The sequence below is a fragment of the Bos taurus genome, chromosome 8 (genome assembly GCF_002263795.3).
Source record: "Bos taurus isolate L1 Dominette 01449 registration number 42190680 breed Hereford chromosome 8, ARS-UCD2.0, whole genome shotgun sequence".
Taxonomy (NCBI): domain Eukaryota; kingdom Metazoa; phylum Chordata; class Mammalia; order Artiodactyla; family Bovidae; genus Bos; species Bos taurus.
The window spans coordinates 10,217,825-10,233,442 of NC_037335.1; the positions used below are offsets into that span (position 1 = coordinate 10,217,825).

General features: G+C 37.3%; 1 protein-coding gene across 3 annotated transcripts in view; it reads right to left on the reverse strand.

Annotated features, from left to right (window-relative positions):
* Positions 1-15,618, reverse strand: part of FZD3 (frizzled class receptor 3) — a 97,884-nt gene that overhangs the window by 77,168 nt on the left and 5,098 nt on the right. For all 3 annotated transcript variants that reach the window (XM_024995500.2, NM_001192964.3, XM_059888971.1), the window contains exon 2: positions 11,700-12,228. In XM_024995500.2, the coding sequence (XP_024851268.1) occupies positions 11,700-11,888 (189 nt within the window). In that variant the 5' untranslated portion in view covers positions 11,889-12,228. The remainder of the gene's footprint in view (positions 1-11,699; positions 12,229-15,618) is intronic.

The window sequence follows — 15,618 nt, forward strand, 5'->3', positions numbered from 1 at the left end:
ATTCATCACAATTAATACTTTACAATAAGCATTTTAAGGCATTCTTTTAAAGTGATCTAAAATGCAAGATAATCAATTAAAATTTTAAAAGCTTATTTTTTCTTCAAGTCAGAAATCACTAAATGCAATTAATTCTCCACTACTTGTGTATTTTCCACACTTTTCGATTCAGAAGTTTCCTAATTCCTGGCTGCTTTCCCTATCACACAATAGGCTCTTCAATCCACTTCACCAGGCTGTTGTTTGCTTAGGGAAAACCACCGTAATAATACTAACCCAAATAGAAGATAATAAGTCAGTCTGCTGGATAATGCACGTATCCTAAAAATATAAGCCATGAGTTTAAAGAATAAATACAATCAAAGAAATTTCATTTCCTCAAATGCCTATCCACAAAATGTTAATCACGGGTACAAAGAGGTATTAAATTATAGTATCCTCTTAAAAACAAAACAACAGAAAACTCTGTCTTTCAAGGTCAATTCAAACATCATCTGCAACTGATCCTTTCCACACATGATCCTTTTCTTTTTTGAATCCTCTCAGCACTATATGCCTATTTATGGCATTTACCAAGTTCTTCCTTAAGTTTCAATCATTCAAATAAAAACATATTTAATAAATACTAAGTCTTAGACACTGCAACTGGGAGCTAGACAAAAAAGGACAGCTGGGATTTTAAAAAATGAAGTTTCTGTACTAATTTTACTTTTTAAAAACACAATGTTTCTCACAGAAAAACCAGAAAACACAAACATTAAATGAAAAACATATAAAACACAAATAAATTGTGCAATCACTGTTGGTCTTGACAAAAATCCTTCCAGATCACTTACTCTACAGGAACATGAATACACTTCTTTTCTTCAACAAAAACAGGATGATACCACATATATTATTTTATTACCTATTCCTATTTTTGTCCTATTAATTAATGTATCAAGTTTGGCTTCCCTGGTGGCTCAGTAGTAAAGAATCTGCCTGCCAAGCAGGAGGCACTGATTCAATCCCTGGGTTAGGGAGGTTCCCTGGAGGAAGAAATGGCAAATCCACTCCAGAATTCTTGCCTGGGAAATCCCATGGACAGAGAAGCCTGGAGGGATACATCAAGTACAACCATTAGAATTTGACAGGCAAAGATGGAAATGAGATTATTTAGGCAGAAAGAGAATGAGAGGTCTAGAGACAAGAAAGCTGGTTTCTTTTATTCCTTTACTTTATTATACCACTTACAAGTGTAAACACATAATGCTGAAAGCTTCAAGTCACTTTGACCTTCCCCCCTCCCAAAAAAAAAGAGCAAAGTAAAACACTAGTGTTCAGGTATCTTTGGTACTCCTGTCAGGACTACCATTACTAACCCCAACAAACCCACAACTATTTATAATTCCAGGAGATCATGTGCTTAGGTACAGCTCTATAACTACAACCATGACGACTATCACCTCTTCTGGAATTCACAGTTTATAAAGTTCATTAACTCACTCAAACATTAGCCATGAAATTAAAAGACGCTTACTCCTTGGAAGGAAAGTTATGACCAACCTAGATAGCATATTCAAAAGCAGAGACATTACTTTGCCAACAAAGGTCCGTCTAGTCAAGGCTATGGTTTTTCCTGTGGTCATGTATGGATGTGAGAGTTGGGCTGTGAAGAAGGCTGAGCGCCGAAGAATTGATGCTTTTGAACTGTGGTGTTGGAGAAGACTCTTGAGAGTCCCTTGGACTGCAAGGAGATCCAACCAGTCCATCCTAAAGGAGATCAGCCCTGGGATTTCTTTGGAAGGAATGATGCTAAAGCTGAAACTCCAGTACTTTGGCCACCTCATGCAAAGAGCTGACTCATTGGAAAAGACTCTGATGCTGGGAGGGATTGGGGGCAAGAGGAGAAGGGGACGGCAGAGGATGAGATGGCTGGATGGCATCACTGACTCGATGGACATGAGTCTGAATGAACTCTGGGAGTTGGTGATGGACAGGGAGGCCTGGCGTGCTGCAATTCATGGGGTCACAAAGAGTCGGACACGACTGAGTGACTGATCTGATCTGATCTGATGTGTTAGGTACTATGTTAGCTGCTGGCCCTACAAAGATGAATAAGGACCTCAATAGCAAGTTCTGCTTTCGAAAGCAAATGTCCTTCAGTAGGACCTGAACTAAAAAATGAGGACAAGTTCGTACCCAATATAATGGCTATTATTCCAAAACAAAAACCCAGAAAATAACTAGTGTTGGTGAGGATACAGAGATACTGGAACCCTTGTGCATCGCTAGCAAAAATGTAAAATGGAGCAGCTGCTATACGAAACAGTTCGGCAGATCCTCAAAAAATTAAACAGAATTATCACATTATCCTAAAATTTCACTTCTGGGAATACCCCCAAAAAATTTAAAGCAAAGACTGGAACAAATATTTATACATCTGTATTCACAGCAGCTATATTCATAATAGCCAAAAAGTGGAAGGAACTCAAGTGTCTGATGAATGAATAATTAAACTAAATACTGGGCATAAACATACACTGAAATACTATTCAGTCTTAAAAAGGAAGGAAATTCTGACATTTGTTACAACATGGATGAATCTTGAAGACATTGTGCTAAGTGAAATAAGCCAATCACAAAAGGACAAATTTTTTTTTTTTTAAGGACAAATATTTTATGATTTCACTTAAAAGAGGTACTGGAGTAGTCAAATTCAGAGAGAAAGAAAAAAAGTAGAATGGTGGTTGCCAAAGGTTGAAGGGAGGGGAGAACAGGGAATTATTGTTTAATAGGTATAGTATTTCAGTTTCAGAAGCTGAAAAAGTAAAGGATAGTGGTAATGACATACCAAGGTGACTGTACTTAATGCCACTAAACTGCACACTTAAAAATGACTGGAATGGGGGAATTCCTTGGTGGGCTCGTGGTTAGGACTCCAAACTTTCACTGCCGGGGACTGGGTTCAATCCCAGGTTGAGGAACTAAGATCCCACAAGCTGCATGGTATGCAAAAAAAACAAACAAGAAAAGGTTCAAATGGTAAATTTTATGTTATATATATTTTGCATACATGCATGCTAAGTCACTTCAGTCATGTCCAACTCTTTGCAACACTATTGATTATAGCCTGTCACACTCCTCTGTCCATTGGATTCTTCAGGCAAGAATACTTGATTGGGAAGCCATGTGCTCCTCCAGGGGATCTCCCTGACCTAGGATCGAACCCACATCTCTTGCATTGGCAGGTGGTTTCTTTACCACTAGTGCAACATGTATGCTATGCTAAGTCACTTTAGTCGTGTCTGACTCTGTGCGACCCCATAGATGGAAGCCCACCAGGCTCCCCCGTCCCTGGGATTCTCCAGGCAAGAACACTGGAGTGGGTTGCCATTTCCTTCTCCAATGCATGAAAGTGAAAAGTGAAAGTGAAGTCGTGTATATTTTGCCACAATTAAAAAAAAATTCTGAGGAATATTTATCTATAAGTGATACTATGAAATAGCCAGGATATATTAAGTAAAAAGACAAGGTAGAGAAAACAAACAGTATGACACTATATCAAAAGAGCGTGAAAGAATATATAGCTATAGACAGATATTATATAGACAGTTTCTATAATTACTATAATTTTTAATGGAAAGATAAACAAAAAGCTTTAAAAGAACAACTACCCTAAAGGGAAGAAAAGAATAAGGTTAGGATGCAGCTGGTAAAGAATCCACCTGCAATGCAGAAGACTCCAGTTCAATTCCTGGGTCGGGACGATCCCCTGGAGAAGGGATAGGCTACCCACTCCAGTATTCATGGGCTTCCCTGGTGGCTCAGATGGTTAAATAATTTGCCTGAAATTCGGGAGATCTGAGTTCGATCCCTGGGTTGCAAAGATCCCCTGAAAGAGGGCATGACTACCCACTCCAGTACTCTTGCCTGGAGAATCCCTGTGGAAAGAGGAGTCTAACAGGCTACAGTCCACTGGGTCTCAAAGAGTCAGACATGAATGAGTGACTAAGCACAAATACAGTCCAGAAACTAGACTCCTCTGAATGTACCTTGTCATATATATATCAAGTTTCTAAACATGATTATTAAATAAATTTAAACAAAAAAAAAATTTAAGTCGGTCCTCAAAATCAAAATGAAAGACAAACCTAAACTGTGTATTGAGTTAAACCAAATAGAGGAGTACTTAACTCTAAAACACAGTAATCTGACTGGACATCCTTGGTGAAATACATCCTACTGCTAAGTCGCTTCAGTCGTGTACGACTCTGTGTGACCCCCTAGACGGAAGCCCACCAGGCTCCCCCGCCCCTGGGATTCTCCAGGCAAGAACACTGGAGTGGGTTGCCATTTCCTTCTCCAACGCATGAAAGTGAAAAGTGAAAGGGAAGTCGCTCAGTCATGCCTGACTCTTCGAGACCCCGTGGACTGCAGCCTACCAGGCTCCTCCGTCCATGGGATTTTCCAGGCAAGAGTACTGGAGTGGGGTGCCATTGCCTTCTCCGGAAATACATCCTAAGGACATAAGAAATACAAAGAAAAAAAAAAAAAGAAATACAAAAAAATCTTACAGTGCTTTCAGTAATGATACTGCTAGTAGTAATACTGATATTATTCAGGAATTATGTAATGTCTGTATATCATAAGGTTTCAGTATGAGAAGAAACAAAAATTTGAAAATATTAAATAAAAACTCTCTAATATTGTTTAACTACAAGTTATCAGTATAAACTCATGCTGAACTTTCTTTTTTTAAAAAAGTATTTCCTAGCTCCATCTTTGAAGAGACCTAAAACAGTCGGACACGATTGAGCGACTGATCTGATCTGATAAATTACTAACCTAGTATCTATAAGCATAGCACCCAGATAGCAGTCTGTGAAAACCAGTGAAAATTCTTTCCAACTAAAAGGAACCAGTGCTCCCTAAAGAAAGTGATAATTCAAGTTCTGAGGCAGAATTTTATGAAATGAGGTAGGATCATACTAGAAAGCAAGGAAGCTATCAGAAACCACTAGGGTAGTATCAAAAACACTTAGGAGCTATCTTGAAGAGGCACTCACTACCAAAGACAGAACAGACTGAGCCACAGCAAAATAGTAACTGCAATGGACTGGAACACATAAAGTATGGAAAAAATCCATGAGCTTATAATGATACTTGAAAGGAGAACAGTGATATTTAAAAGAAGAAAGATCTCATTAGTTACTTTTGAAGGATTCTTGTGAATCAATTTATTATCCTAAAAACTAACAAAGGAGAACAGCTGCATATTTACTGTCCTTTTTATATAAACTGAACATAAGATAACTCAACAGTCCAGTAATCAAAATGAGGAAGTTTCTGTTTATAAAGTATTCTAGCTGAGAAATGAAGAATGACAGAATATCACCATTTTACAAACCCCTCATAAAATTCTTGACCTAGGGAATGATCGATGGCTGCTAAAATTATACACAGTAACAATCAGATGTTACAGTGCCTTGGAAGTATTCTTTCAAAACAAAAACAGAGGACCATGGTCAGTAACACCACAGGGATGCAAACGGCAAAATAAAATTTGAGAAAATCTGTAGGGCAAGTATATTACAAGAAAAAAGGAAGAGGGGAAACAGAAGGAGAAACTATAAATTAAGAGACATATCAATTGAGTAATGCATGAACCCTGATTTGAAAAGCCAACTATTAAAAAACTGAAAGTCTAAGCATAATTTGGGCTTCCCTGGTGGCTCAGATGGTAAAGAATCTGCCTGCAATTTGGGAGACCTGGGTTCAATCCCTGGGTTGGGAAGATCCCCTGGAGGAGGGCATAGCAATCCACTCCAGTGTTCCTGCCTAGAGAATCCCATGGACAGAAGAGCCTGGTGGGCTACAGTCCATGGAGTCGCAAAGAGTTGGACATGACTGAGAGACTAAGAACAGCACAAGGGTAATTTGAACATTAATATGAAACATATATTTGAAAATATATTTGAACATATATTTGAAAATATATTCGAGCATATATTTGAAAATACTGAGCAAGTGATATGTTTACATATTTTGAAAGAGTCCTTACTTTATAGAGATATATATGGAAATATTTATGGATGAAATTATGGTGTGTGGCATTTGCTTCAAAGTAACCCAGCTGGGTGTGCAGTCATAAATGAAACAAGACTAGTATAAGCTGATAATTTTTGCAGCTGGATGATGGGTATATGGCGTTCCATGTATGTCCACATAATTGAAATCTTCCATAATAAAAAGTTGCAGGGAGAAAAGGCTAAAATTTGAGCTTGGATAACTGGGAAACTAGTTCAAACATGCTTTGTTCTTAATGAGCCATAAAGGATACCAAAAACGTTCAGGCTTTGAAGATCTCTGTTTCCACTAGGATCTATGCACCTGCCAGTTTCTCATGCTGTAAGAAAATCTTTAATGAGAATTACAAAAGAAAACAGGAAATGGAGGCAAGTAGAAACCTTTCCAGATGCTTTTTCCTCTGATTATCCTATACAGGTTTAGTTAAAAAAAAAAAAGCAATCAACCTCCCAAAGAAATTAAAGACTGCTTATTCCACAATCTAACTAAAATTAAACAGACTGACAGGCAGCAAAGAATGATGCTCTGTATTTGAAGAGCATTTTACCTTTTTAAAGTTCTTTAAAATACACATAAATTGTACCATTTGATCTTAACAAAAACTTTGTAAAAGGGACAGGGAAAATACTTTCTAGAAGAAACGGACACAAGGGAGTCACAAGACAAGGCAGTGACAGAATACAAGCCTTCTATTCCTGTTTTAGTGCTTCTTCCAATAAACTGTACCTGTCCTATTCAACGGGGCTTAATTATTCAATATAGAAAAAAAAAACTGCTCAGATCTCTTTCATTACCAATAAAGTCATAAATACCTGGTAACATGTAGGTTTCTAAAAATAGTTACTGACAATTTGTTGTCCATGTTGGACAGCTCCTAAAAATTTACTTGGCAATTTAGACAGTTCAAAATGGTGTGGGAAACTCAGGAATGAGCAATTTTTTTTCTATCAAAAACCACAATATTTGAGGAAAAGACAGACATCAAGTTAAGAACTTAAGAAAAATTTAATGTGTGTGTTTGTGTATAAACGCACCTTTTGTAAAGTAAGAGAAATAAACATACTAACGAGGATCTAATAAATGGACATTCACCCCATTTATTTGAACATGTTCCAATTTCAATGGAAGTATTGAGGAAGAATTCTCTATACACAATGAAAGAACACCCAACTTGTTGACTGTGAACAATAATAAGCAAATCAGAAATACCCCAAATTCTGCAATTTCTCTCCTGGCATCCTTAGCTCAATATCATATATTATTTCATTCAAAGCACTCATTTTGATTTCACCAAACATCAGTACAGGAATGAACCCGAGGCAGGCTTGAAGCCTGGGTATGCTGAAACATACTATACCTAGGAAATGTCTTACAACTCATCCAGTCCCACAAAGAACACTCAAGAATGTGCTAAAGTTCAGTTCAGTTCAGTTGCTCAGTCGTGTCCGACTCTTTGCGACCCCATGAACTGCAGCACGCCAGACCTCCCTGTCCATCACCAACTCCTGGGGTTCGCCCAAACTCATGTCCATCAGGTCGGTGATGCCATCCAGCCATCTCATCTTCTGTCGTCCCCTTCTCCTCCTGCCCCCAATCCCTCCCAGCATCAGGGTCTTTTCCAATGAGTCAACTCTTCGCATGAGGTGGCCAAAGTATTGGAGTTTCAGCCTCAGCATCAGTCCTTCCAATGAACACCCAGGACTGATCTCCTTTAGAATGGACTGGTTGGATCTCCTTGCAGTCCAAGGGACTCTCAAGAGTCTTCTCCAACACCACAGTTCAAAAGCATCAATTCTTCGGCGCTCAGCTTTCTTCACAGTCCAACTCTCACATCCATACATGACCACTGTAAAACCATAGCCTTGACTAGACGAACCTTTGTTGGCAAAGTAATGTCTCTGCTTTTGAATATGCTATCTAGGTTGGACATAACTTTCCTTCAAAGGAGTAAGTGTCTTTTAATTTCGTGGCTGCAGTCACCATCTGCAGTGATTTTGGACCCCAAAAAAATAAAGTCTGACACTGTTTCCACTGTTTCCCCATCTATTTCCCATGAAGTGACGGGACCGGATGCCATGATCTTCATGATCTTTGTTTTCTGAATGTTGAGCTTTAAGCCAACTCTCTCACTCTCCTCTTTCACTTTCATCAAGAGGGTCTTCAGTTCCTCTTCACTTTCTGCCAAAAGGGCGGTGTCATCTGCATATCTGAGGTTATTGATATTTCTCCTGGCAATCTTGATTCCAGCTTGTGCTTCTTCCAGCCCAGCGTTTCTCATCATGTATTCTGCATATAAGTTAAATAAGCAGGGTGACAATATACAGCCTTGACGTACTCCTTTTCCTATTTGGAACCAGTCTGTCGTTTCATGTCCAGTTCTAACTGTTGCTTCCTGATCTGCATATAGGTTTCTCAAGAGGCAGGTCAGGTGGTCTGGTATTTCCATCTCTTTCAGAATTTTCCACAGTTTATTGTGATCCACACAGTCAAAGGCTTTGGCATAGTCAATAAAGTAGAAATAGATGTTCTTCTGGAACTCTCTTGCTTTTTCCATGATCCAGCAGATGTTGGCAATTTGATCCCTGGTTCTTCTGCCTTTCCTAAAACCAGCTTGAACATCTGGAAGTTCATGGTTCATGTATTGCTGAAGCCTGGCTTGGAGAATTTTGAGCATTACTTTACTAGCATGTGAGATGAGTGCAATTGTGTGGTAGTTTGAGCATTCTTTGGCATTGTCTTTCTTTGGGATTGGAATGAAAACTGACCTTTTCCAGGCCTGTGGCCACTGCTGAGTTTTCCAAATTTGCTGGTATATTGAGTGCAGCACTTTCACAGCATCATCTTTCAGGATTTGAAATAGCTCCAATGGAATTCCATCACCTCCACTAGCTTTGTTCATAGTGATGCTTTCTAAGGCCCACTTGACTTCACATTCCAGGATGTCTGGCCCTAGGTGAGTGATCACACCATCGTGATTATCTGGGTCATGAAGATCTTTTTTGTACGGTTCTTCTGTGTATTCTTGCCATCAATATTTTCTGCTTCTGTTAGGTCCATACCATTTCTGTCCTTTATCGAGCCCATCTTTGGATGAAATGTGCTAGGGTTACCTGTTCCAATTATTTTCTCCTGCTAAAAGCTGGCAAGCTGATCCAAAGTTCCTGGATCAGAGACAGGAGGGTGTCATCAGCAGACAAGTCCTTGTAAGGATCTAAGAATCCTTACTTCTATTTGCAAGTGTGCAGTGTGTTGTGTTGATTGCTGAATTTCCATATCCTATACTATTACAGAAACTTTACACTCTCAGACTATCAGGAGACTTTGTCAGTGACATCACTGTCCTGATATAACAACCAAGCCAACTATCCCCAACATTACTTCATATCACTAGAGCTTTCTCTTACTCATCTAGGTGCTCTCCCTAGAATGAGTGAAATTCAGAAAGATGCAGTCTCACTGCCAACAAAATGTCTAGCCTATATGGGCATGTTTGAAGAGAGGACAGAGGCAGCTCACCATGCCACCATTATGAAAGCCCCAGGAGCCCACAATGAGAGATGCAAGTTCATGTGAAACAAATACATTGTCTTTCTAGTACTTTCTCTACGGTCACTTAGAAATGAAATCTGGAATAGCATTAACACTTGTGGATCATCTATTCTGCATCATGCATTGTACTAGCTATTTAAATCTCTCATTTAATCCTAATAGCCATTCAAAGTGTTTTTGTTATTAGTGCCATTTCATAAATGATTTTCACAGAGATGTTGAAGTGAAGTCACTCAGTCATGTCCGATTTTTTGCGACCCCATAGACTGTACCCTACCGGGCTCCTCCGTCCATGGGATTTTCCAGGCAAGAATACTGGAGTGGGTTGTCATTTCCTTCTCCAGATCACAGAGATGTTAGGTGACTTAATTTCAAAGTCTGAAAGCTGCTACATGAAAGAGGCAAAAGTTAAACCCAAATCAGTACATAAATCTTTATGACTTATTTCTTACAACTCTATTTGCTTTCCAAAGGAGTTATACTGACTTAAAATGACAGCAGAACCAAAGATAGTCCTACTTCTTCATTTTTTTGGTGAGAGAACTGGGTAGTTTTAATACCCAACAGGGACTACCATGCCTGGAACCAAATTCCTATATTAAACCAATACCCATTTTCATATACCCAATTTAACAGTCTATACCAAATCTCTCCTTACCAGTTAGACTTTGTATAGTCAGTGGAAGAGCAGAAATATTTTATTCAACCTCTACAATATTTCCAAATATTTGGACTATACAAGTTGCCCTCTACGTTTCAAAATCTATGAATAATAATCTTTCTACAAAATTTCCCAGATAGATTTATGTTAGTTTACTTGGAAGTACTAAACCTTTGAATTTTACTATAAAATGAAGATTCCAAAACACATAGTATTCAATTTGCTGAAAGCACTGTAACAAAGGATTAAAGACTAAAATTAAAAAAAAAAAAACAACTGTAAAGTCTATGTACTATGTAGCTACATTAATATTAGAATATGGGAAAATGGTAAAAACTATCACTTTAAGAGAACTAACTCCAAAAGTACTGTGCCAAGTACTTTATAAACGCTTCATTTTGTACCTTCCAACATGTTAACTCTATTTTACAAGCAAAGTGACAATGGTAAGAAAGTTCAAATAACTTGCCCAAAGTAATACAGATAGAAAGTGGTAGCTGCTGCTGCAGTTTATACAACTCCAAAGCTTTTACATCTTACTGTCAGTTTAGAAAGTAAAGTGAAGTCACTCAGTCGTGTCCGACTCTGCAACCCCGTGGACTGCAGCCCACCAGGCTCCTCCGTCCATGGGATTCTCCAGGCAAGAATACTGGAGTGCGTTGCCATTTCCTTCTCCAACTGCCTCCTAATTCCTATCTGGTAAACATATCTTTGTCCACAATTCTAAAACCATTATTAAAACACATACAAAATTATTTAAACCTATTACCAACTATATCCATTAATTTGTCATAGCTTCTAAAGTAAAATAATTAAAAAGTGCCTAAAGAATTATCATTAGAAAAATTCAAGTAAGGCAACAGATTTTCATGAAGTCCTAAAAGGTCAGGAACAGATAATGCACACAACAAAACCTTTATCACTGTTTGGGAGTTACTGTTCTTAAATTGATGTGAAGATAGTAAGACCAGGATACCATCTTAAGTATTTAAGACAATGTAAATACTGTAAACCCATCAGCCTAAAGGCTGAACCAAAGAACCCATTTTCAAAATCATGTTACCTTCAATATTTACTAATGAATTATGAATATTATTATTATAGTCTGCTCTTTAAAGTCTTATTTTCAATTAACAGAAAAAATGTAACCATAAGTTGAACAATTTAAACTTCTGAAAGGCTATTACTTCCCCAGTTTCAATGTTTCAAATTTCTTCATAAAAGAATAATATCTGAAAACTAAGATAAGTAACATTCCCCAAACATGAAATCTTTAATCTATCAGAGTCTGAACCTAAATACGTAACTTTTTAATGTACATGTTTTTCGTATTGTTTATCAGAGACATTCATTAGACTGATTAAAAGGGCAATACAAGAGTAATTTTCTATGACATGCCAAATAATAGATGAAGTCTTACCTCCATTGCTAAAGCTGCCGTCTGTTGGTCATAATGATTCAGAAGATTGGGCATGAAGGTAGTGTTATAAGGCAAATCTTGGCACATCCTCAAGGTAATAGGCTCACAAGAAAACAAACTGTGCCCACCTATATGGCCCACAAACATAGTCAAGGGCCACAGATAGAAGACGATCCTACTCATAGCCATGCTTTCTTGATTGAATGAGATTCAGATGATCAGGCCTACTCAATATGTATTTTAGATCTTTGTACACCTGCAGGTCTCAGCTTGAAAGTACTTCTTCTATCTTACTGTTAAGTTCTTCAAACAGAAATACTCTTTGCACCGTCAGAGGTTTGTTAGCTTGGTCTCACAAAAGGCATTTGTTTTTGGTTTCACAATATGGGAAAATGACATCATCTTGCCTCTTCTTTTCATTTTATTACATCGGGTACCATTTGGCCAACGTGTCAAGTTGATCAACCACATTCCCAAACAACAGATTCCATCTTAGGAGAAGAGCTATTTCTTCCTTTGATTGAAATATCTGAAAAATAATTTTTTTAAAAAATGGGAGAAATTAGCGATTTCCTCTTAAAATATTATAGGCTTGATATTAAAACTTTGATTAGCTCAGTAAAGCTGCAGGATACAAAATCAGTATACAAAAATCAGTTGCGTTTCTACACACTAACAATCAACTACTAGAAAGAGAAATTGTAAAACACTGCCTTTGGGACTTTCTGGTGGTCCAGTGATTAAAGCTGCACACATCCACTGCTGGGGCACAGGGGCACTCCCTGGTGGAGAACTAAAATTCCAAACGCCGGGCGTGTGGCTAACAACAACAATTACAAACTTTGATGAGAGATACAATACTGCCTTACAGATAAAATACATGGGTATTTCATAAAAAAATACTATAGCTTTTCTACCTTATCATTCTTGCTATAGATATACCAGAGAATCCATAAATAGCACTTAAAGGCACTATTTCCCCCCTCAGTTGTTTATATAACATATAGTTTAATTTCCCATCTATAATGGTAGTTTTTCATTTGTCATAGGACCTAATTAATTCACTTTGAAAAACTTGCAAGCTGTTGTCCTAAATTTTATTTAAATATCTGCCACACTTAATACCAAGTTATTTAAATTTTATTATGTTTTAATCATTACATGATTCAGCAGATGGTATCTGTGAAAGGTGTAAAATATAAAGAAATCAAAAGATATGGATTGAAGCCTCTTCCCAACTATGTGAATCACTTAACTTCTCTGACCTCAGAATTTTCCTTTCTAAAAATTGCACCTCCCTATCAAAAATGTATGAGTGAATTATAAAATAATGTACTCTATAAAAGGTAAAGCAACATCAAACTTTAGGTAGTATTATTACTGAATGACAGTGGATACAAAGACTTACTTCTATCAACCAATACTGAACTGGCCAACAGAAGATTCTAAAACTAGTATCAGGACATTTTCCCAACAATGCTTCATCCTTTTAGATAGTACAAAAATTTAGCACATAGATAGAGAAAACGTTTGACCAACAAATGCTTCATTACACACAGTCAGGCTGCAGAGAAAAGACAACCCTAGAAAGTTACAGCGTGGGATATGAATGATTTCCAGTTAAGAGTTTCTACAAAGTTTCAAAGTCTGATTTGACACTGCCTTTCCTGGGGGCTTCCCTGGTGTCTCAGACGGTAAAGAATCTGCCTGCAATGCTGGAAACATGGGTTCGATCCCTGGGTTGGGAAGATTCCCTGGAGGAGGAAATGGCAACCCACTCCAGTATTCTTTGCCTGGAGAATTCCAGGGACAGAGGAGCCTGGCAGGCTCCAGTCCATGAGGTTGCAGAGAGTTGGATGCACTTCCACTTTCACTTTTTTTCTAGGGACAAAACTATGCATCTCTTTTGGGGCTGGGAGAGTAGGTAGAGTGGAAGGCAGGTTTGGTAGGAAAAAGTATATTCTAAAACTATCATACTTCCATTTGGTTTTGTAATCAAGTTAAGTCTGCTTTTACTTTGTTTTCGTTTCACACATGTCAAATATTTCTGTTTGAAGTACACAACCTCAGCTGGGAAAACATGAGAAAGTCAGGTTCAGAAATTCTCAGAGACCCAGGTTAACAGGACAACTCAAATAGATATTAGAGCCCATGACAGCTTAGACCTTGAGAACTTGAACCGGCTTGGCTAAAGTAGAGAAAGAAACTGTCCTTTGTTCACTACCAATGACAGGGACCTCTGCATCCCAAGCTTTAATTACTGGGCAGAAAAAAACTATTTGGAGAAAGTAAAGCCATGGCTGAATCTTCCCAATTTCTTCCCCAATCATATGGTCTTGAGTAGGAGAAGGGAAAAGGAAAGTCTACAACCTTAGGAATTAGGAACACCAAAGTTACAAGCAATCTGTAACACTGAAATCTTTAAATCAGAAATATTTGTTAAAGCTTCTTGGCCTGCCATATTTTTTCCTCCTTCAAGCTGGGCCCAGAAATGTGATGTCTGGCTATGGAAAAGTGATATTAAACACAGTCAGCACGGTAACAATTATGCATATCATTAAATGTGTCAAATAAGCCCTGAAAGCTTTATTTGGCTACAGTATCAAAACATCCATATAAGTTCAATTTTTGTAGTTTGCTGCTTATGCAGCATGTTCATCTGCTTGCAACTTAAAAAAAAATTAAAGGGAACATTGCTCCCTACTGAATATGTATCTAACAATAAAAATTTCATTTAGACTATTTTTCAGGCAGTACGGGTTCCAAATTTATGGTTCAAAGAAGATTACCATACAAAACTTGAGGAAGAAACAAAGTAACATTGAGTTTTTTAAACCAGATGAGAAACCCCCTTATACTTTTGTCTACCCTATTTTACTTCTTTTTCTCTCAGTTATTCCTTTTGCCTCATTTACAAACAACGCTTCTCACAAACTTACAAAAGTGCTTTTCTTTATGTACTTTGACATTCAAATTTCCATATATCAAAACATTTTTGTAAAATTATTATATTAGGCTGAGGTAGGATAAAACCTTAATACAGTAAGACTGTAGTTTATGATTATTAAGATAAATAAGAAAAAACAGTAGAATGCCATGAGACAAGAAGAAAAATAGAAACAGTAAAAATATTAAGGAATTTATATTTCTTCCAAATCAGACGTTCTCTAATTTTAATATGCAGCACATTCATAGAATCTTAGAACCATAGGTCTAAGAAATCTGAACCTCTGGAAAATGAATGATATACATGTATTCTGATGATTACCTCAGTACTGTTACAAGTGATCTATAAGTCATATTTTGAGAAATGCTATCCTAAAATAGAATGATTTAAAACAGTATAGGATATTTGCACATAATTATGTGCTTAGCAAAAGTAATATATAAAATGAATTTTTTAAAAAGCAGATAAAGAATACTACTTTAATAGAAAAATGGTAAAAGGACATAAATTTACAAAAGAAATACAAATGGCCAACAAACATGAAAAGATATTCAACTTTACTAATAAAAACATACAAACATGATATATAACATTTTTGCCAATCAGATGAGCAAAGTTAACAATAACAGAACACAGTATAGGAGAGGGTGCAGAAAAAAGAATATATTCAACATTTCAACACTTGGAAATACTTTTTTTTTTTTGGCTGTTCCACACCACTTGCAGAATCTTAGTTCCCCAAACAAGAACTGAACCCGGGCCAGGGCAGTGAAGTGTCTAACCACTAGACTGCCAGGAAATTCTCTATTTTCAAATACTACTGGAGGAAAAGCAAACTAGTTGGTACCTCAAAAAAATAGCTATGGACATCAAAAGCCCTTAAAATGTATATAATTTGATTCAGCAAACCTATTCTACAATTAAGAAAGTAAACACAAGTACACATTATATATAACTGAAATGTTAGTACAA